The sequence below is a fragment of the Amblyomma americanum genome, chromosome 7 (genome assembly GCF_052857255.1).
Source record: "Amblyomma americanum isolate KBUSLIRL-KWMA chromosome 7, ASM5285725v1, whole genome shotgun sequence".
Taxonomy (NCBI): domain Eukaryota; kingdom Metazoa; phylum Arthropoda; class Arachnida; order Ixodida; family Ixodidae; genus Amblyomma; species Amblyomma americanum.
Genome location: NC_135503.1, coordinates 184,310,336 through 184,332,897, shown reverse-complemented (window position 1 = coordinate 184,332,897; position 22,562 = coordinate 184,310,336). Strand labels below are relative to the sequence as shown.

Sequence of the window (22,562 nt, the reverse complement as noted above, 5' to 3'; positions counted from 1 at the left end):
AAACGAGCTATATCACAACACATCGGCTTTACAAGTGTTCCTCTGATACGCGTCAAAACATTTTCTCTTATAACTGCGCGAAAAGCATGTATTCATGCTTAATATAACGAAACAAGCTGTTTTAGTCCGAAACGAGTTAAATCACAACACATCGGTATTACAAGTGTTCCTCTGATACGCGTCAAAACTTTTTCTCTTATAACTGCGCGAAAAGCATGTATTCATGCTTAATACAACGAAACAAGCTGTTTTAGACCGAAACGAGCTATATCACAACACATCGAATTTACAAGTGTTCCTCTGATACGCGTCAAAACTTTTTCTCTTATAACTGCGCGAAAAGCATGTATTCGTGCTTAATACAACGAAACAAGCTGTTTTAGACCGAAACGAGCTAAATCACAACACATCAGTTTTACAAGTGTTCCTCTGATAAGCGTCAAAACTTTTTCTCTTATAACTGCGCGAAAAGCATGTATTCGTGCTTAATACAACGAAACAAGCTGTTTTAGAGCGAAACGAGCTAAATTACAACACATCGGTTTTACAAGTGTTCCTCTGATACGCGACAAAACTTTTTCTCTTATAACTGCGCGAAAAGCCTGTATTCGTGCTTAATACAACGAAACAAGCTGTTTTAGACCGAAACGAGCTAAATCACAACACATCGGTTTTACAAGTTTTCCTCTGATACGCGTCAAAACTTTTTCTCTTATAACTGCGCGAAAAGCTTGTATTCGGGCTTAATACAACGAAACAAGCTGTTTCAGACCGAAACGAGCTAAATCACAACACATCGGTTTTACAAGTGTCCATGTGATACGCGCCAAAACTTTTTCTCTTATAACTGCGCGAAAAGCCTGTATTCGTGCTTAATAGAACGAAACAAGCTGTTTTAAACCGAGATGAGCTAAATCTGAACACATCGGTTTTACAAGTGTCCCTGTGACAAGCGTCAAAACTTTTTCTCTTATAACTGCGCGAAAAGCATGTATTCTTGCTTAATACAACGAAACAAGCTGTTTTAGACCGAAACGAGCTTAATCAGAACACATCAGTTTTACGTGTTCCTTTGATACGCGTCAAAACTTTTTCTCTTATAACTGCGCGAAAAGCATGTATTCGTGCTTAATACAACGAAACAAGCTGTATAAGACCGAAACGAGCTATATCACAACACATCGGCTTTACAAGTGTTCCTCTGATACGCGTCAAGACATTTTCTCTTATAACTGCGCGAAAAGCATGTATTCGTGCTTAATACAACGAAACAAGCTGTTTTCGACCGAAACGAGCTAAATCACAACACATCGGTTTTACAAGTGTTCCTCTGATACGCGTCAAAACTTTTTCTCTTATAACTGCGCGAAAAGCATGTATCCATGCTTAATACAACGAAACAAGCTGTTTTAGACCGAAACGAGCTATATCACAACACATCGGTTTTACAAGTGTTCCTCTGATACGCGTCAAAACTTTTTCTCTTATAACTGGGCGAAAAGCATGTATTCTTGCTTAATACAACGAAACAAGCTGTCTTAGACCGAAATGAGCTATATCACAACACATCGGTTTTACGTGTTCCTCTGATACGCGTCAAAACGTTTGCTGTTATAACTCCGCGAAAAGCATGTATTCTTGCTTGATACAACGAAACAAGCTGTTTTAGACCGAAACGAGCTAAATCACCACACATCGGTTTTACAAGTGTTCCTCTGATACGCGTCAAAACTTTTTCTCTTATAACTGCGCGCAAAGCATGTATTCGTGCTTAATACAACGAAACAAGCTGTTTTAGAGCGAAACGATCTAAATTACAACACATCGGTTTTACAAGTGTTCCTCTGATACGCGTCAAAACTTTTTCTCTTATAACTGTGCGAAAAGCCTGTATTCGTGCTTAATAGAACGAAACAAGCTGTTTTAGACCGAGATGAGCTAAATCTGAACACATCGATTTTACAAGTGTCCCTGTGACACGCGTCAAAACTTTTTCTCTTATAACTGCGCGAAAAGCATGTATTCGTGCTTAATACAACGAAACAAGCTGTTTTAGACCGAAACGAGCTAAATCACAGCACATCGGTATTACAAGTGTTCCTCTGATACGCGTCAAAACGTTTTCTCTTATAACTCGCGAAAAGCATGTATTCGTGCTTAATACAACGAAACAAGGTGTTTTAGACCGAAACGAGCTATATCACAACACATCGGTTTTACAAGTGTTCCTCTGATAAGCGTCAAAACTTTTTCACCTATAACTGCGCGAAAAGCATGTATTCGTGCTTAATACAACGAAACAAGCTGTTTCAGACCGAAACGAGCTAAATCACAACACATCGGTTTTACAAGTGTTCCTCTGATACGCGACAAAACTTTTTCTCTTATAACTGCGCGAAAAGCCTGTATTCGTGCTTAATACAACGAAACAAGCTGTTTTAGGCCAAGATGAGCTAAATCTGAACACATCGGTTTTACATGTGTCCCTGTGACACGCGTCAAAACTTTTTCTCCTATAACTGCGCGAAAAGCATGTATTCTTGCTTAATACAACGAAACAAGCTGTTTTAGACCGAAATGAGCTAAATCACAACACATCGGTTTTACAAGTGTTCCTCTGATACGCGTCAAAACTTTTTCTCTTATAACTGCGCGAAAAGCATGTATTCGTGCTTAATACAACGAAACAAGCTGTTTTAGACCGAAACGAGCTAAATCACAGCACATCGGTATTACAAGTGTTCCTCTGATACGCGTCAAAACGTTTTCTCTTATAACTGCGCGAAAAGCATATATTCGTGCTTAATACAACGAAACAAGCTGTTTTAGACCGAAACGAGCTATATCAAAACACATCGGTTTTACAAGTGTTCCTCTGATACGCGTCAAAACTTTTTCCCTTATAACTGCGCGAAAAGCATGTATTCGTGCTTAATACAACGAAACAAGCTGTTTTAGACCGAAACGAGCTATTTCACAACACATCGGTTTTACAAGTGTTCCTCTGATACGCGACAAAACTTGTTCTCTTATAACTGCGCGAAAAGCCTGTATTCGTGCTTAATACAACGAAACAAGCTGTTTTAGACCGAAACGAACTAAATCACCACACATCGGTTTTACAAGTGTTCCTCTGATACGCGTCAAAACTTTTTCTTTTATAACTGCGCGAAAAGCATGTATTCTTGCTTAATACAACGAAACAAGCTGTTTTAGACCGAAACGAGCTATATCACAACACATCGGTTTTACAAGTGTTCCTCTGATACGCGTCAAAACTTTTTCTCTTATAACTGCGCGAAAAGCATGTATTCGTGCTTAATACAACGAAACAAGTTGTTTTAGACCGAAACGAGCTATATCACAACACATCGGCTTTACAAGTGTTCCTCTGATACGCGTCAAAACATGTTCTCTTATAACTGCGCGAAAAGCATGTATTCGTGCTTAATACAACGAAACAAGCTGTTTTAGACCGAAACGAGCTAAATCACAACACATCGGTTTTACAAGTGTTCCTCTGATACGCGTCAAAACATCCCAAGCAGCACGCCAATATCGGGCCACCGTTGGCATATCATTGGCGAAAATTGGCGCGAATATCGGCCCTTCATTGGCATTTAGGCAAATCGCAACTCTTTCCAAGCATGGCCCAACATTCCCGCCAAGATTGGGCCGATGTTCAGCCAATCTGAATGCCAAGAATGGCCCAAACATCACTGCCAATATAGGGCCCAATATGGCTCCAGTATGGCCGAATAGTGGCTCCAATATGGCCGAATAGTGGCTCCAATATGGCCGAATAGTGGCTCCAATATGGCCGAATAGTGGCCCCAATATGGCCGAATAGTGGCCTTTCGGATACCGGCATATCTTGGCTACCTCTAGGCATTTCCATTATTTTCAGAGACCAGTGCAGAATTATCGCATGCATTTAGAGGTCCCGTCCGTGGCTTTCAATACCGTGCGACTTCTAGCTGCATATATATGCAATTGGTTCGAACTCCCATTAAAATTTCAAAACTGCATGCAGTATTTTCATTGCATATGTATTTTGATTTGCAAACAATATTTCATGCACATTTTTTACTTAATGTCCAGCAGCTACCAAATGAATCAAGCAAACAGGAATTTCAGAAAAATGTTTTTTTATTTCTCATGTGCCCGTGGGGCAATAACCCATGTGGCAAGGGTGCTACGTGGGGTGGCTGGGCATGACGAGGAGGCTGTGGGGGGGGCAGGGGAAGGGGCAGAGCTTGGGTGGAGGGTGGCTGGGCGTGAGGAGGAGGGTGTGGGGGGGGCAGAGCTTGGGTGGACCCCTGAGGGGGACAGGATGGCCATGCCTGGAGGGGTTGCAGGGCAGGAGGCTGAGGGCGCGCCTGGGCAGGGTGCTGACCCAGCACAGGGGTTAGCAGGTGGCGCTTGAGCGTGAGACTCAGGAGGCTCTAAAGTTTGGGCATAGCGCCTCTTTCGGCCGCCCCCTCGGTCGCACGCACCGGGCAGCCACCTGCCAATAAAACCCTGTGCTGCCAGGATGTCGACACCCTGCCTCTCGCAGATGGCATCTGTGCAAGGTGAGTGTGCATTAAGACCAAGAAATGCAACTTTTAAAACGATACACTTCCTGCAAGCATATGGAAATCCAAGTTCATGATTTGACACAGAAAAACCACACGTTACTGACACGCAAGGTATCCCAACAAACAACACAAGTACTGTACAGTAGTGAAATGCAAAAAAAATGAGCTATCATGAAGGCACTGCAGTCAACGTCAAAGTGGCCATTGCAGGGAAGTTCATGACAACGGATTACAATATGACAAATGGAAATGATTGGTTTGATTGAGGGCATCTGCTGCTTCTTTATGGAGTTTTATGACTAAGACCCCCAAACTAATCACATAAACACAGCAACAGAATATTCATCAGCTGTTATAAAAAATTACAGTAAGATACAGCAAGAAAATAGCTTGGAAAAACTTGTACATGTTTAAAAGCAGGAATCTCAATATTTCTAAATTAAAAGCTACAGCAATTCAAAATCAGGTATACCTGTTGCCACCCTGCACAGCTTTGTGCCAACGAATGGCCGTTTTCCTTTCCTCCCCCGCAGGCTGAATAGTCTCTGTACAGCCACCCCCATCACAGCACCCATGACATTCGCCGCCACCTCCTTTAAATTGTTTCCGCCTAGGCGGAGAAGCTGCTTCTTCTGAAAGGAAAAATTTGCAGTTGCCCAACGGTTATTTCACATGAAAAATCATTCTATAACCACTTAACTTGTAGAACGCAATAGCAAAGACAACGGTGTGACTTCGAAAGTAATCGTAGTATACCTGCTACAACACAGCAGCAATTATAGTGTTTTTTTTACACCTCATGTGAAACACTTCTTACATATTGACCACCGTAACAGCATCAAGAAGTTCAATATTAAATTGTTTAGCACTCGTAAGGGAATACTCCACGGTGATTCATGTCTTATGCATCACTACAGGGAAAATATACAACTAAAATTAGCATCTATGGTTCTTGAAACTGTCCTGGTTGGAGTGGAGTACTGCACTTCAATTAATGAAAGGCATAAAAAGCAATAGCCAGGCAAAAGACTGATCAAAGCTGTCTCCTTAATTGGAAAACAACGAATAATGTAAAAAATTAGCTCCGAAACAGCACTCCCAGTCAATCGTCTCAAACCAATAATTAAAATAATTTGTGTGCCACCTTAACTCAGCCAAACTTTGTGAACAAAATACATACCAAAAAATAGACTTAACATTACACTACACTAGCTTCATGAGGCTCAATACTTTGATGGAATGTGCACAAATAGTATAGTAGAGCATAACATAGTCCTGTGATTAAATAAATCAAGACAGCCTTAAAATATCTCTTGAAACCATTGTTAGCAGCACAGATACAGTACTCTGTAATTCAAACTTCAAGGTAACAGAGATTTTCGTCTGAATCATCAGAGTTGCACCCTCATATATCCAAGCAGGTAAACCTTGCCTTAGTACCCCATCAGTATCAGTGAAGAACTTGCTCATGTGGCCAAGAATGTGCTATATGTCAATGACAGCATATAATTACTAATCAAAATGTTAATTACTCTTGTTAATTCTCGCCCTGTTTCCTTCGCACCTTTTCCATCAGCTGAAATTGTGCTATATACCCCGATACAGCTGTGCTGTCCGTGTTAATTTCTTTCCTTTGTACCATCTTGTGTGCTTTGTTGCAGAGGTCATGAACCCTATAGTTGATGCTTTTAAACGAATATGCCATGTGAACTACAAGCACTGAACTAGTAGGAAGCTAATGACAACAGGCCTGACCTACCACTAGCTGCCGTGAAAGCGGCAATGGGGATTAATTGCATAGTGCCTGCAGTCCGCTTATAGCCAAGGATCTTGATAAGGAGCACACGGCTGCGCTTGGGAGCTTATAAAGTGCATTAAATAGGGTCTATTTTGAAGAAACGTTCAATCCGATTTTAGAAGGAACAGAAACAATGCATTCCTTTCAAATGTAGAAGAAGCAAAAACAATTAAGGCACTTATTTCGAATAAAAAAGAAACAAATGTTAATTCTGTACGAGAGTTTGGATTTTTCACTGTAATACAGGAATTAGACTTAGTATAAAGTAATCTATGCAACTGTCATGTTCGGTATAAGTGGGCGCGACTGTTTCCGGAATTTTCAGTTGTAATAAAACAGACTATTAACAATGTCACAGTAACCCTACTATGTGCGGACTTTTCAAAATTCATCCATTCCCACTATATTAGCTGAAAACTTATACAAGAACAGCATGATTATGGCTTAGGCATGGCAAGCATCTACTTCTGGGGCTCAGATTTTTCAATAAATATCTCAACTATATACATTAGGCACCCAACACACTACTGTAATAAAACATTGAATGAAAAATTAAATTACCAGGGCAGCTGCTACTCTGTCATCTCTGACAGCAGCTTCTGCCGCCTCAAAATCTTCAATACTGAAGGCTGGCAGCTGAGGGCACAGTGGCGGGAGGGAGCTCACAGGAGGAGACGGCGACCGTGTCCTCGGCTCTTGCCGAGCTTGCTCCAGCCGGCTCACCCTCTGCAGGATTTCCCGCTGCTGCTGCCGTATTTCTAGCAGCAGCCGCAGCACCTTGAGCATTGTCGCTGAAACGAGCAAGGTTTCCAGTGAGGGCAGGCTTTCACAGCAGATGTATATATTTACACCTCAAGGACGCAATATGAGCAATATACTGCATTTACACGCTTGCAAGTCGACCTATTGTTTTCAAATTTGAAAATCCGAAATGCGGGTGTTGGCTTGCAATCGAAAATCAGAGCATGGCACCATAAATAAAGGGGAGACAAACTAGCATCAGGGATGATGCGGTAAATGAAATTTTATGTTTGCTCCACAGCTCTGCCCAGAATTTTCTGCATGGTTCTTGAGAACGATTTTTCGTTTTCCTTTCTACTTTTAGCTGTATGCTCAGCACTCTTGGGAGTGTTGATAGTTGATGAAAGGGGCACTGTTCCAATTGCAGTGGAACTGCCACTCAGAACAGCAACGCTTGCAGGGAGTGCCGGTACCTGATGAAAACCTAAAAACAGCGCCATAAAGACAGACTAGAAGATGGGCGAGCGCTGTTTTTGGTTCTTCACTGATGCACCAGCTCACTCTGTTGTTGGTTCTTCTGCAGCTGACAAAAGAGCTGATGCCACGCACACAGTTTCTCTGTGGCTGTTTGATGCATGTAATGTCTCCTGGCTACATATTTTACCAGTTTGTAATGCGGTGCTTCATCAATTGTGCTCAGGGCCAAGTAATGGCGCGTTCACACTTGGTGGGCATTCGGCAGAGAGAACGAGCGGAATCCGCTGCCGCGGCAGAGATTGCGCCGAAATACCAAGCGGTAAGCCTGATCGGTCCAGGACCGAATTCTGCCACCAGAAAAAAATCCGCCGAATCCCGTCAGCCAATAGGAAGGAGAGTACGAAGTTCGGCAACAAACATGGCGACGCCCTTCGGTGCGGGACGCCTCGTTTGGGACTGAATTCGTCGCTGTTACTGCCTGTTTGAGCGCGTTCAATGCCCATAAAAGCGCCAGCGCTCTTTCGCTTTGTCTCATCTCACCCATAAAAAAAGTGTGAGTGATAAATGTGTTCTTTTTTTATTTTAGGTGACGATCCTTTCCTTTTTTAAAAAGGCTTGAGAGTAACCACCAGATGGCGCCACTAGGCTAATCTTATGTATTTAAAAGCGACAATGCTAGAAATGGCGTAACGTCTGGCAAAATAGCTGCATTTAGCGTAAGTAAGCGTGCATACAGTTATTGTACGTAGACAGCATGGATTAACCTCTTGCCATATCTGTGTACGCCTTGAGCAGACGACACACAGACGATGAGCGCAGACGAGGTGGTTGGGAAGTGTGAACGATGCAGCTTTTTCGGTGGCAGAGGATTTCGCTTGCTCTCTCCGCCGAGTGTCCAAGAGTGAATGCCCCTTAAGCATTCGGTGCTTCATCACGAATATGTTCAAGATGGCTGTCATCCTTCAGAGAACAACTGCGCACCTGGCCGCAAGTTTGACATATCAGGACGGGTAATGCAAATGTGGTGGATGCCTCGAGGGAACATATTTGTGGCTGTTCTACACGATGTCATGGGGAGGTTGTTTGTGAAGTGCGAGATTCTGCAGGATGATGAACTGCTGTGGAAGATTTCACTGGACGTCAGAACAATTAACACCCTGTGGGACTGCAGCATCGATGATGGTAATGTAAACCAACACTGGGCGTCAACATGCTCTGCATTAAGCTACTAAATTGCCATTGATTCCACCACAAGGCACAGCTGCTCTATCCCTTGCAGATCTATATATCAAAAATGCACCATGCACTGACAATGCCTTAGTTAAAAATAGCTGCTCTGAATACTGTTCCTTCTATGTACCACCAGTTTTCTATTCAGCTTGGTTGCCATTTTGATTGCCGTCACATCATGGCAAGGATGGAAACAGCCATAAGTGTATTCTTCCATTGTGACAACAGCTGCCAGTGGTAGTGAGAAAGCACAGCAGGCTGGGCACATAAAAAATATATGCACAAAAACTAGAGAAACTGTATAGAGTACAGTGACCACTTTGCAGTCCTGAGCCACAATCTGTAATGTTTGTTTTATTTCTATTGGTCCGTCTTTAAAAGGTTGTGGCTTTCTAGTGGCATAGGCCAAGGGAAACAACAATAACAGAACCAAAACCGCAATCCAGAACCAAAAAAAGAAATTAAAGGAAACAAACTGCTACTCGCCGGGAAAACACACTGCAACTAGTTAGTAGGAATGAGATAGAGCTGTGGAAGTGTCAAGTAGCAAATTTTATCACCGCTTAGGTTCAGTACTTCTATTAAGAATTACTTGCAGCAGGCATATTTATACAAACAGTGGTCATTTTCAAAGCACACGTTTTGAAATATCCACCAACTAGGTCTCCTTTAAGGCAAAACAGAACTTCTACCAAGGCCTGTTTAGGCTCATACTTCAAAAAAATAGATTCTCATCCTATCCTCTCACTGCATTCTCGTCTTTTCAGGCTCTTCATATACAAGTAAAGAAAGCGAAAAGCCTTACGATCGCTAGTTGCTTCCTCCACATCCTCAAGGTCACCTGCAGTGGAGGCCGAACCAGCCGGGCAGCCCGCAGTGCAATTTGCAGCAGCTGGTGTGGCCGCCTCCATTGAGTGGCTGCTAAGCGGGGCTGAAGTTGGACACGAACATGAAGCATTAGTGTTGATGCAGGAAGAACGGAAAAATTACTCAGTATAACACAGGTAATGCTACACAGATAATGCCAAAATGCTACATCAGCACTTCTGCTGAAAGGATACATATATATACACCGTAACTGCCTCGTACAGAATTAGCATTAAGCATTTATGAGCTCCCATTCATTAAGACCATGCTTGTTCAGGGTGTCATCTCATTCTACCAGATTTAGTAATTTAAACTGCTCCTTTATTCTGGCGGACCCTCAAAAACACAAAAAGCCTTAACGAAGCTGTATGCTGCCCCAGCTGGTATCATGCTGCAAATTTTAAAGCACAAGAACAACTCGAATGAGAGAACCGCAGAGTTGAGTTGTATGCTACAGGTGGGATTAGCCTTGCTTATTCTGCTGGCAATTGATTACATTCTGATGAATTACAATTTTAAAATTCTCTCCTGCCTTTGGCAGTTACATTGTGCAAGTCAATGCTGACTATGACTTCACAGGTGGGCTGTTAATGAAAAATGTTTATAAACCCAGTTGTGAGCAGCGTTTGTCCCATCCAGTCCTCTTGTCCCTGTCTTCTGTGCACTTTTAAATTTTCAGTACAAAAACTATATTCTACCTTCCATCCTTTGCTTGAAAACAATGAAATGCTAAACTTCATGACTCAATTTTTACAGTACCTCACTACAATTGCTCTTCTCGGCAAACCTATCGTTGCAATGTTTTTTTAGGTGCCTTTTAAAATTGCCAGTCTCGCCAATGTAGACACTGTCACATTCGGAACACGGGACGCCGTAAACAACGCCCGGGTACATTTTTCTCAGAAAGAACGTCTGACATCAATCACCGCATGCTTCGGTCTTCTGAGGGTACAGCGCATGCCTACACAGGTGTGACTGGTGATTTAAAGGCACCAAAAAGAACATTGTAACAACGATAAAAACCAAGAAGTGATCTCTAAAGCTACCACCTAACACTGTATCAACTGGCCATGACATCGTCTAAGGATAGGGCACACGTGTTGACAACTGAAAGAATCTGTTCCGTTGCCTTCACCTCAAATTGTTCTTCAGCCCTTGAAAATAACTTCTCCCTCTTGAAAGGTTTTCAAGGACTCGCATGGACTCTGTGGTAAAGGGGTTTTTGCTATGCAGGAAAGCAGACTTAATGCAGTTTTGCAACAGGGTCTTAATTGAGCTCAAATTCATGAGTCACCCATATGCATTTTTTGCGATCAATAAAAAGCAGGCACGGCTAGAGGGTGGGTGTCCCCCCTTTCTCCTATGTGATATTACCATAAATTCACTAAGCCATAACTGAAACAATGCAAATCTAAAGGCTAAACACAGATAAAGGCTTACAGGGTGGTGATATCAGCCGGGGTGGCGATGGCAGCTGGGGTGGTGGCGACGGGAGCCGGGGTGGTGGCGATGGCAGCCGGGGTGGTGGCGATGGCAGCCGGGGTGGTGGCGATGGCAGCCGGACGTCAGGCCCATCCGGACCTTCATTGCCTAAAACAGAAAAATGCGTGCATATTTTGAATATGCATTAATTTTACTAATGTTTAAAAATTTAGGATTTTCCACTTACCAGAAATTGCAGAGCTTTCCACTGCAGAGCTCATCTCATATTTCTTAGCTTTCTTCTCTGCATTCTTGTATGATCCTGCAAAAGGTTAGAGATCAAACACCCAACTCAAGTGCAGTCCACACTAAAATTGCTGCTTCACATGAAAATAAGGCAAACATTTAATGCAACAATTCCTGGATATTACTTTTAATGCAATAATTCCTGGCTATTGCAAACACAAACACTTTACAGTAGGCATCTTGAAGCAGCCTGTGGGCTATGAAAGGAAATGTAGGGAAGGGATGTAGATTATCATGTGACCTTGGTGGCCAAGCACACAGCCTCTGTGGTAGCATCAGTGGCCTTTGCTGCATATGTGGTTTATTTCCTGCTAGGCTGGAAGGTGGTAAACGATAATGCAACTATATTGAATTATGAAACCAGCCAGGCACCAAAATTCTAGAATACAGACCTTATAAGTTTATCCTGTGATTAGCTTCTAGCTTGCGCTGAAAGAACTTTTAACAACGGACTACTTTGTCGTGGAGGCATTCTGTGCAGTGGCCCTGAATGTGGGCAGTTTCACTGCGGTACCGTCGATGCCAAGAGGCACTGCTTATACAGGGTGGCCAGTTTTTCTAGCACAATAGCCCCACCATCCTTCAACAAATCTGTAGTTACCGCGTCCTACGCAGCTGCTTTCCCCTTTTTCATAGCTTCTAAAGCTTTCTTAACCTCGGTCTTCGTTACTGGCAGAACGTTTGATTGCTCTTCTCTACTGCCAATCTCATTGTCCTCACTACTCTGAATAATGTATAGGTCAGTATAGAACTGCTCTGCTACTTTGACAAACTTGTCCATATTAGTAATGACATTGCCCCCTTAATTGTCCCTAAGCGCCTATATATCTGATCTCTGCCTACGCCTAATCTTCTTGTCACTGCTTCCAGGCTGCCACAGTTCTTTAAGAATGCTCGATTTTCTCCATATTATACTTCCTTATGTCGTATACTTTACGCCTGTTGATCAGCTTTGATAGCTCTGCCAGTTCTATCTTGTCTGTTGGGTTGGAGGCTTTCACACTTTCTCATGTCTTAATCAAATCTTTCATCTGCTTGGATAGTTTACTGGTAAAGAACTTCTTCCCTGCACTCCTCCCCCTGAACTACTTCTTCACTGCACTCGGTAATATCTCTGAAATTTTATTGTTCACTGCGTCTACACTGAGGTTGTCTTCCTCGGTTAAAGCTGAATATGTGTTCTGTAGCGAAATCCTGAATTATTCTACCTCCCCTCTTACCGCTAATTTGTTGATGGACTTCTTTACTAGTCTTTTCCGTTCCCTCTTCAAGTCCAGACTAATTTGAGACCTTACCAATCTGTGGTCACTGCATCACACCTTTCTGATTACTTCCACATGCTGCACAATGCCAGGGTTAGAACACAGTTTGAAGTCAATTTTATTTTTAGTCTCCTCGTTAGGGCTTTTCGATGTCCACTTTCGGCTCTTCCGTTTTCTGAAGAAAGTATTCATGATTCTCAAGTTATTGCGTTCAGCGAACTCAATACCTACCTTCTGCTATTCCTAGTGCCAATGCCATATTCATCTACTGCCTGGTCTCCAGCCTGCTTTTTGCCAACATTGGCACTGAAGCCTCCCATTAGTACAGAATACTGCATTTTTACTTTCCCCATTGCCAATTCTACATTTCACAGAAGCTTTCCACTGCCTGGTCATTATGACTACATGCAGGCGATTAGGCCTGTGGGAAGACAGCTAGCCGTTCTCATGTGGGCTCTGCAAGAAACAGGCAAGCGTTGGCAAGGCTGACATTCAGTTGATCTACTTAAATTAGGGCATGAGGCAGGCACTTGTGTGTGTTGAAAGCTCCCGCAACGCACACTGGTGACACACTAAGCTATCTGTGTATAAAAGACAAAATCTGTGTTAATTTTTTGTAAGGCTTTTAATGACTGATCACCAACCACGTGCAGTAATTTTGGTTTCAAAGCTGCCCCTGTCTTGTGCGCCCAATGCTTTTGCTTACTTAAAACTAACAGGTACATGCGCATGCATCGACTGACACCACAGCTTGTTGGTGCGCACTTTCAAATGATGCGGTAGACATCAGTGTATACACAGATCACTGCGTATTATTCGCCTAAAACCGCTAAATAATTTATACAGTTGACTCCCGATATTTTTAAGCCGCTTAATTGGAATTTCCAGTTAATTAGAAGTGAAGCATATTTTGGTCCCGTCAGTTTAGCATATAACCCTACAGAAGAAATCACTCGATAATTGAACATTATTATATAGACTGGGTTCCTGATAACTGCACTGTCATGGTGCAGCAAATGTTGCAATGCAGAGAGACATCCTCCTGTTTGTATGATTTCTCTGTGCTGCTTGCTGGCAGCAGAAAAATTTCATAATGATATCAGCAGCTCTTCTATCTCATTACTTTCAAGCAATTCGTGGAACAGCGTTACAAATATATATTGTCACAGCAAAAGTGATGCAAGAAAGTACCAGTGGAGCCTTCAAGTGACAAAGCAAACCACCCGATTCTGTACACCTATCTTTCTTCGACTAGTTCACAGTGCCACTGCAGTGTGGAGTCAAATTTCATGCACATTAGCAAAACATTGTAGTAGATAAGCTTGTTAGCATGAAATCCATTTGCAACAAAGGTCGATGACTGCCATAAAAATGGAACGGCTAAAACAGACATTTTGGGGTTTCCTTCGTTACAGCAAGGTTCAACTGAATATTTTTAAACATCAGCAATTATTCGCCAATTATAAGGCTCTGATTTCCAAATTCAAGAGCACACACTGCCGCTCTTGAAGGCCTTCGAAATCACCACCAAGTTTCGTGCTGCTTCACTGTCTCAATACATTATACATGGCCCGCATGTCGCATTCAGTGCCCATCGGTTGCCAGGCGGCCATGCTGTGCTGAACCACTGCCAGACTGCCTCTAGCTTACCGCTGCCTCTGTTTGCTCACACAGAGTTGATTCCCGTCCATCCGCAGCTTCACTATGGTTTTGTGCATTATCCTCAGTGGCTCCAATCATAGCGACAGGTACAGGCACAAGAAGAAGCAGACTAACATGAACTTAGCACAAGAACTCCAAGATCCCAGAGCACAAAGAGCTGCAGGTTGTGGCTGGCTCGGACTAAGCAAGACAATTTGGACCCCAAGAGTCTCAATTTACAAGAGTACAGAGTGCACTTTGTGACAGATAAGAGGTTTGGGTCGTGAACTTAATGTCTGCAAAGCTATGGTGAGCAAGGACTACACCCTGAAGTGAATGTTTTTGTTTCGAGTGAAGCCATCTGACTTGTTTGACAACCCAAACACAGACTGGGCCCTGCGTCGCTGCATATACCTTGGCTACAGCACTAGGCAAAGTGGTTCATCACCACGGCCACAGCCAGCAACAACGGCAGAAAGGACAGCATGCTGAGGCCGAGCTTTAGGTATCGTAGACTCGTTGCAGACAGGATCCTCGACCAGCAGCTCGTGAAATATTTTTGTACCTCCAATGATTTGAGGTTTCCATTCTTTCTAATGTCACAAAGCTGGAAGAGTAAACTAGATAGTTCACGATCCCTGTGGGTCACTTCAGACCACATCATCATCTATCATTGCATCGTAACCCGGCCACACTATGTATGCATGCATATTGTCGCACATTTCCACCTTTTTTGTGCAGCGCACATGCACCGATCCAGCAAGTTCAAAGTAATAGCCTGCATTGAATAGCCAATTCCCCTGTGGAGGCAGCATGACGCCTGAAAGGATAAGGAAATAATCCAAAGCATCTAAGGAGCAGTCAGGCCACGCAAGGCGGACGGTCTGGGATCGAGTGGTTTGGCGGCATGGCCGCCAGCGCTTGATAGGAGCAGAAGTCACGTCACGAGCAAGCCATATATTGACTCAATTGCTGCTGCAGCTAACTGTGCAGCAACTAGTGTTCATCTCCTGAGTCGTAGACAATTGGTTTGAAAGTCATTGAAATGCCCATGTGATAGAGATATCTTTTCAATCACGAGCGATAAACTTGGACAAGAACAAAGCACAGTCAGTCCTAAATGTTTTCAAACCTGTAGAGTCCAGTGACCTGGAAAACTGGATATCACCATAAAACAAGGCATTGCAGTGTTTGAGATCACATGCGAATTTGGACTGGCAATCGCTTTTGATGCAGATGAAGCAATGATATCAGCTCACAAATGCATGTGTGCATCATTCATTAGCCTCCGAGTTTTGAAAAGATTAGTCACTTGACAGGCTAGCAAAAGGCGCCCGTGTGCTGTGAAGTGTTGGCGCACGTTAAAGCCGGTTAAAAAATCCGGGACCCTCCAATACAGCGCCCGTCACAGCCCATGCGTCGCTTCGGGATGCTAGACACAATTCACAATTGCACACATAGCGTTATCCCGGCAATAAAACCACTTACTGCATGTTGTGACGACAGCGACTGGGCAGCGGAACCACTCGCACCCTGGGGCGGATGGGTCCGCCTCCTCTCGAGCGAGGCGGATTACCTCCGCGGCTCGCCTTTTCGGCCAGTGGCAATGCTGCCAGTCGTGGGACAGCCACCCGACAGGGACGACAGCCAAGCTGTCGTCCTCCATCGGGAACTTCACTACCGCAAACGGTTTTGGTGGCATGCTGCAAGGAGTAAAGCGATGCAAACAAAGATTAGTGCGTAAACTGATTTTTCACAAGCTCGCTCGCCCTATTCTCATGTTCCTCTCGCACGAAGGTCTCGCGACACATCTCAGAAGCAATACAACGCAGCGTTAAGAAAATAAGTGCATGAAAAAGGCATACAATTGAAGGTGCACATGTCGGTCCGAACCCATGTGGCAAGCTAGCCTCCCACATGACTATAAAATAGTACAATTACAGAACAGGGCAACAAATGACGCCTCTCCCCTTATTGCTACTCATGACAGTAGGCTCATGAGGAAACAAAAGAAGCTACTAACAAAAAAGCGTAAATACTTACGCAAGTGGCGGGCTTGAAGATCACGGGAAAACACGATGTATACACAGCGACGACCGAACAAAGAAAGAGATGGCATCCGTCGGAGCGGTCGGACGGGCAGCAAGGGTTGCCAGATAGCTCCAAGCACAGGTAGCCAAGCTGGCCTCCGTAGTAGCCCAAATAAAGCCAAAAAACTTTGTTTTTGCATGGAAAACTCCTTAGCCATATTAAACTATTTTTCGCAAGTATATCTACATAATACTATTAGAAGTAGCGCAAGGCTTGCCTGCAAGCGAGTTCATGATTAAGCAAATGTGGTGTTTATCATAAACGTCGTGTTTTATTTTTTTCTCAAAGCATAGCAGTATCGGGAAAATAACAACACGCAAAAAACATCGCACAATAAACTCACTCAGTAATGATATGCATTCAGCAATGCATATAGGTACAGCTCACGACATTTTCACTAAACACAATAAAATAAATACACTACAATAAATTCCAAGACAAACTCTAGTACAGAGGTTGCGGCTAGACAAGATATAGCACAATAGACGGAAGTAGTCTAGAGAGGGATCTCAGGCATCGTGACCTGATTCGAAGGGGAAAAGTTTGGCCCATACATGGTCAGTGACCTTCAAATTCATCAGTATCATGCCTGACCATGGAGACGAACTTTCGTCGAGCCCTAGCATATATGTGTTCCCATTGATGTCTGAGCTGGCATTATCTTTGTTGTCCCTACCGTCATCAAACGCAGCCACCGAACAAATGTTCAGCCAGGTCTCGTTCACTATAAAACCTACCTGCGAAATAGAATGTAGATCTATAACAAGACTTTGCAAGCGCTCCTCCATGTACGTGAAGTTTGGTATGGCCGGGAATGGAGGCTGCTAGGATTTTAAACCGGCCAAGAATTTTTGTCCCGTCTCAGCCCTAAGACTTAGCTGAGCATTTGTTTGACGGCTGCGTTTGATGACGGCAGTGACAACAAAGAGAGTGCCAGCTCAGACATCAATGGGAAAGTCCGTCTGGAGGCATGATATACTGATGAATTTGAAAGTCACTGACCATGTCCAGGTTACGATAGACGTTTCTGAACCCATACGTACGGCTCATCATCTCGACATGCGCGGTCATGTGACCTTCAACTTCATCAGCGGGAACGTCTATCGGCTTTCCAACATTTTTTGCATTTATCACGCAGAACCGGGTATTGTCTGACAGATCGTCAACTTTCGTTTGAGCACGCGATTGTCAGATTCGATTGCATAAATTGACTTTGTTGCTACGAAATCACCGAATGGACAATAGACAAAACCGATGGAGTTCGGGTCGGCGCCGGTCACTCAGAAGCTTTAGGTTCGCAGTAATGCCTCTTCAGCTCACATTTAATGCAGGAAAAAAAAGAAGAAACGCTGCGGCACCTATCCAGCAGGAAACGTTTGTCAGAGGTGCTGATCAGGGGAAGATATTTCGGGGCTGTCTAGAAAAAACCCTACCGCATGCCCTGAAATGTAACATATGTGCTGCTCCCATTCGGTGTTGTCGTTCTGCGTAGCTGCACGCAACTCAGCGTTTTCGCAAAAGAATTGGCGTAGTTACCGTACGGTAGAGCTAAAGCTCGCCGGACAGGGGCCGGGGTCTTCCACCGAAGCCCTTGTTCATTCGCTCAAATTAATTTCACCGATTACAAATCCAACAAAAGGCAAATTTTGATCATCGGTGTATATTTCCATATGTATTCTTTCTGCGTAGCAGCGTTCTCTACTTTTCAATGCACCGATTAAAGCGGCCTTCCAGTATAGCCAATTTATTCACAATTAATCGCAAGGCAGGTGCTATGCTGAGCCAACTTGACGCACACAAGCCGTTAGGTGTATGCGGGAAGATAAGATGTCTAGCACGGCCGCCATCACCTCGGACTATATTACGAATAATCAGCGGCGTCACATGAGGCCGGCGTACGTTTCTCCGTACTCATGCTGCCGTTTTGGAGTACCTGTGCTTCATTTGAAAGCCTGACGTAAAGGATTCTAGTACATTATATGAAAAGCAGTCAATGTGGGGGTAGCCCACGCACTTTAGGACCACGCTAGAACCACGCATTTTGTGCCTTGAGTTTTGTGTAAAGGCTGTTGGGCTGATGCCCCGTCTGTCCCGAGGCCCACACAATATTTCACGACAAGTTTTCTACCAGCTATCAGCGCTTAAATAGAGAAAATAGCCTCGATCTGCATCGATCACTGGCACAAAGCCGAGAAAGGCTGTAAACAAATCACAAAAAAATATAAATTACAGACAGTGACTACATTTGCTCCGGCAACTACAGTAGAGTGTAGCTCTCACTGGAGTGGATGGATGAGCGAGTCAAGGAGGTTATATGACCTGAACAGTTATTAGCGAGTGGTGGTAAATATGGAGGTGCGGCACGACCGTATTTTAGACGCATTCTACTAAGACGTGCCGCTGCGGCCACTTATTTTCTCCGTGAATTAAAAATAAAAACAACTCAACTATTTTTTTTATTTACTAAAAATAGTGACCTAATATAATACCGAATAATTCGCAACCGGAGGTCTTTTTTATGCACAGTGTTAACGCCTTTTTGTGATGTTTGTGCTTTTGTGCGCTGCGAGTATCTTCATTGTTAGGCCTCTTTTCGTTTTTAACTGTAGCTCTGAGCGGTTAGGTTTGTTGATTGTTCGTCACTCTGATCTTTAGCGCTCCGTCATGAGCATGGAGACGGAGGTCATGAGCAAGTGGCGGAGGTACCGTATCATCGAAAAAGAGTACAGGGAACTTTTAGGAGAGCTCGGTATCCGACGGCCACCGTCTACGCATCTGAAATCCTCCGGAAGCAAGAGAACGGGCGGCGAAGCGGCCTTGGACGTCGTCAGCGCCCCTCCACTCCCGCTACCGTCCGGAGCAAGCAAACGGCCGAATAGCGAAGCCTACGCAAGCGGCGCTTGCGCTAGTGGCAGCGGACGAGCTACTTCGTCGCTACCTGCAGACCCGTCGATGCCATCTGTTCAGAGCGAGCTCAGCGAGCAGGCTTATGTGTCCGAGAGTTGCGCTGAAAGCCTTTCTAGCGAGCATACCGCTACCTCGTGCGACTCAAGCGATGAGACCTCGTCCACGAACAGCCTTACTGCTGAGAACGTGGAAATGGGCCAGTCTCGTGAGGAGTCTCCTGAGCTTTGTTATCGCCATCTCTCGACAGCGCAGGAGTTAGCTAGCATAGCTAGCAAGCACAATTTGACGCACGCCTGCATCAACGATTTGCTGGACTTCTGCCGTCGGCGTGGGATTGTAGAGCTCCCGAAAGATGCAAGGACCATCATGCAGACGGAGCGGAAAGCTAATTTAGAACACGGCGACTCGTTTGTGCATTTTGGCCTTGCTGAGGGAATTCAGCATGCTGTTGGCCAAGGACCAGCGCCTGAGAATGTCGAGCTGCACGCAAATATTGATGGGCTGCCTCTGCATAGGAGTAGCCAGACTGCACTCTGGCCAATTCTGTGCAGAGTAATTAACATCAAGAAATCTGAACCATTTATGGTCAGTGCGTACTGCGGTGCAGGGAAACCTCCGTGCCTCCAGGAATACCTCAGGCCTTTCATTGATGAAGTGCGCAACCTTAGTTGCAACGGACTGATGGTGAAAGGGGTGCACGTCAATGTGTGCTTAAAAGCCGTGATCTGTGACGCTCCAGCAAGGAGTTTCGTGAAGGCAATCACTGGCCACACAGGCTATCATGCCTGTGAACGTTGCAGCCAAAAAGGGCACTATCTGGAAAACAGGATGACTTTCCCTGACCTGCATGCACCACAGCGAACAGACTCCTCTTTTCGTTCGCAAGAGGATCGGCGCCATCACACTGGTGTTTCACCATTTACATCTCTGAACGTAGATATGGTGAAATGCTTTCCTACAGAGTATATGCATTTAGTCTGTTTGGGGGTTATGCGGCGGCTCCTTAGGAATTGGATATGCAAGGGGCACGCTGCCAGGCTGAGCCGGGCTGACAGGAGTGCACTCAACGACAAGCTGCGAGAAGCAGCAACTGCATTTCCAAAGTACTTTCAGAGGAAACCAAGGGGCACCGAAGAACTCGACAGATGGAAGGCCACAGAGTTCAGGACTTTTTTACTATACCTGGGGCCTGTTCTCCTGAAATCCATCCTGCCTGATGAGCTTTATAAGCATTTTTTATATTTGCATGTATCTGTTAGGGTACTTGCCTCTCCTCAGCATCACAGAGACCTCAACCAGTTTGCTCACGACCTGCTGCGGTACTTTGTGCAAGAATTTGGCAGACTGTACGGACAAAAACAACTCGTGTACAATGTGCACACCCTTGCACACTTGGCAGAGCAATGCCTGGAGCATGGCACTGTCGATGAGTTCAGTGCATTTCCATTTGAAAGTTACCTAGGAAAGGTAAAGAAGAGACTGCGGACGACAAATAAGCCTCTGGCGCAACTCAGCCGACGAATGTCAGAGGTGAGGGCGTGCACACCGCTCTCTACAGGACAAGTGGGTGGTGACGTGAAAGTCGGTGACTGCTTTCTGGTGGATAACTGCGCTGTAGTCATTGTTGATCTCCTGGGGGGCAATGCCAAAGCTGGCATCTTGCCAAATGGCAGAGAGTTTTTTAGAGTCCCAATTGACTCTTCAAGGATGGACGTGCGTCGCTACAGTGCTCTTGGTCAAGAAACCAAAATCTGGCCCATTTCGTACATCAAGAATAAAGTTCGATGTATAAAGCTTCAGTACAAGAGGGGGCATGTCGTTTTCCCTTTGCTTCACCTTCAGTGAGGCTTTACATTTCTGTGGTGCCTGAAGGATTATGTGCCTCTATTAAGATTGCTGCAGATTGCAGCATCTTGCTTGAAGTGTTAATTGGTGCTGAAGACAGCAACTTCTACATCACCATCCTTTGCATGGTTTGGATTTGGTTGTATGGGGCTTAACATCCCATAGCGACTCAGGCTATGACAGACGCCATAGTTGAGGGGTCCAGAAATTTCGACCGCCATGCAGTTCTTTAACATGCACTGACATCGCACTGTACAAAGGCCTCTATAGTATTCAATGCTCATCAAAATGTGACTGCTGCAGCCCGGATGGAATCTGAATCTTTCAAGTCGGCAGCCAAGCACCATAACCACTGAGCCACCGTTGCATACTAGATCTGCATTGAAGCACTTGGAATTTCATCTTTTGGGGAACATCAACTTTGAAGCTATAATGGCCCTCTTCAGGGCCACCCAAATTTACTGGCAGGATCGTTGCTGCGCCTCCAGAAACTCCAGAACCCTCTTGTTCCCGTGAGCGCCTGCCTGTTTAATGAGTAGTAACAGTCAATCAGCATTATATAATCGTGTCATTCATGCTCCTGTTATTACCCCTATTTATGTAACCCCCCCCCCCCTCACACAATACTCCATGCTTGGAGCCTGTGAGGCAACGGGAATAAATAAATAATAAATAAATAAATAAAAAAGTATACTCTCAACTTGTTAGTATATAACAGACTGCAGAGTAGTGGGCAAAGAAAGATATTGAGAATGCAAGGCTGAATTAACACGCATTTATGTTAAATGTTAGGTAAGACTAGTGCATGCAGCTTAACTGCTTGTAAGTGATGCATTACTGACATGATTACAAAAAGATAATATGGAAATTTAACTTGACAAACCTAGAGTTCAAACATCATAGGAGAGAAGGGATGCTCACTCACCTCTGGAAGCCACTTCATGGCACGGAAAGTTGTTGCATCGAATAATAAGTTTGAAATGACCTGCTTCTAAGCAGTGCACCACTTCTTAGTGTCCACCAGCAAAAACGGATTTCTGTCACTATGTAGTGAAGTGGCATCTGCTGTGATAAGCGCCCTTAATTGTTTGTGTCCCCTGCAGCTCTTTTCTCATGCCACCTAATTTCGGGCTGCTAAGATGAGCCTATAAAACTGCACACTTAACTTTCGTAAATGCAGTTTCACCCATGTTGTAAATATGCTGAGGATGAAGTGCATCAACACTTGGTACGAGCCACACCAGAAAGTAGATCTGTTTCTAGGAAGGAGCTCCCTTCAAACACTTGTTTCAATGCAGTCTTTGAATTACGTCACTTAATTAGCACGAGACACATCATATTTTTAGCACTTTAATTTAACATGACTATATATTGCTTTAAAAAGAAATTGAATAA

General features: G+C 44.2%; 2 protein-coding genes across 2 annotated transcripts; one reads left to right on the top strand and one right to left on the bottom strand.

Annotated features, from left to right (window-relative positions):
* Positions 1–4,131: 4,131 nt before the first annotated feature.
* LOC144096784 (uncharacterized) lies at positions 4,132–18,604 on the bottom strand. Its single transcript, XM_077629668.1, has 8 exons — positions 16,368–18,604; positions 15,813–16,027; positions 11,363–11,437; positions 11,134–11,283; positions 9,632–9,757; positions 6,940–7,169; positions 5,053–5,212; positions 4,132–4,565 (listed from the first exon to the last, which is right to left on the bottom strand). Exons 2-8 carry the CDS (start codon positions 16,024–16,026, stop codon positions 4,150–4,152), a joined length of 1,371 nt encoding a protein of 456 aa, XP_077485794.1. The 5' UTR covers position 16,027; positions 16,368–18,604; the 3' UTR covers positions 4,132–4,149.
* Positions 18,605–18,939: 335 nt separating this feature from the next.
* Positions 18,940–21,786, top strand: LOC144096783 (uncharacterized). The gene has a single exon (XM_077629667.1). It carries the CDS (start codon positions 19,080–19,082, stop codon positions 21,165–21,167), a length of 2,088 nt encoding a protein of 695 aa, XP_077485793.1. The 5' UTR covers positions 18,940–19,079; the 3' UTR covers positions 21,168–21,786.
* The last annotated feature ends 776 nt before the right edge of the window (positions 21,787–22,562 follow it).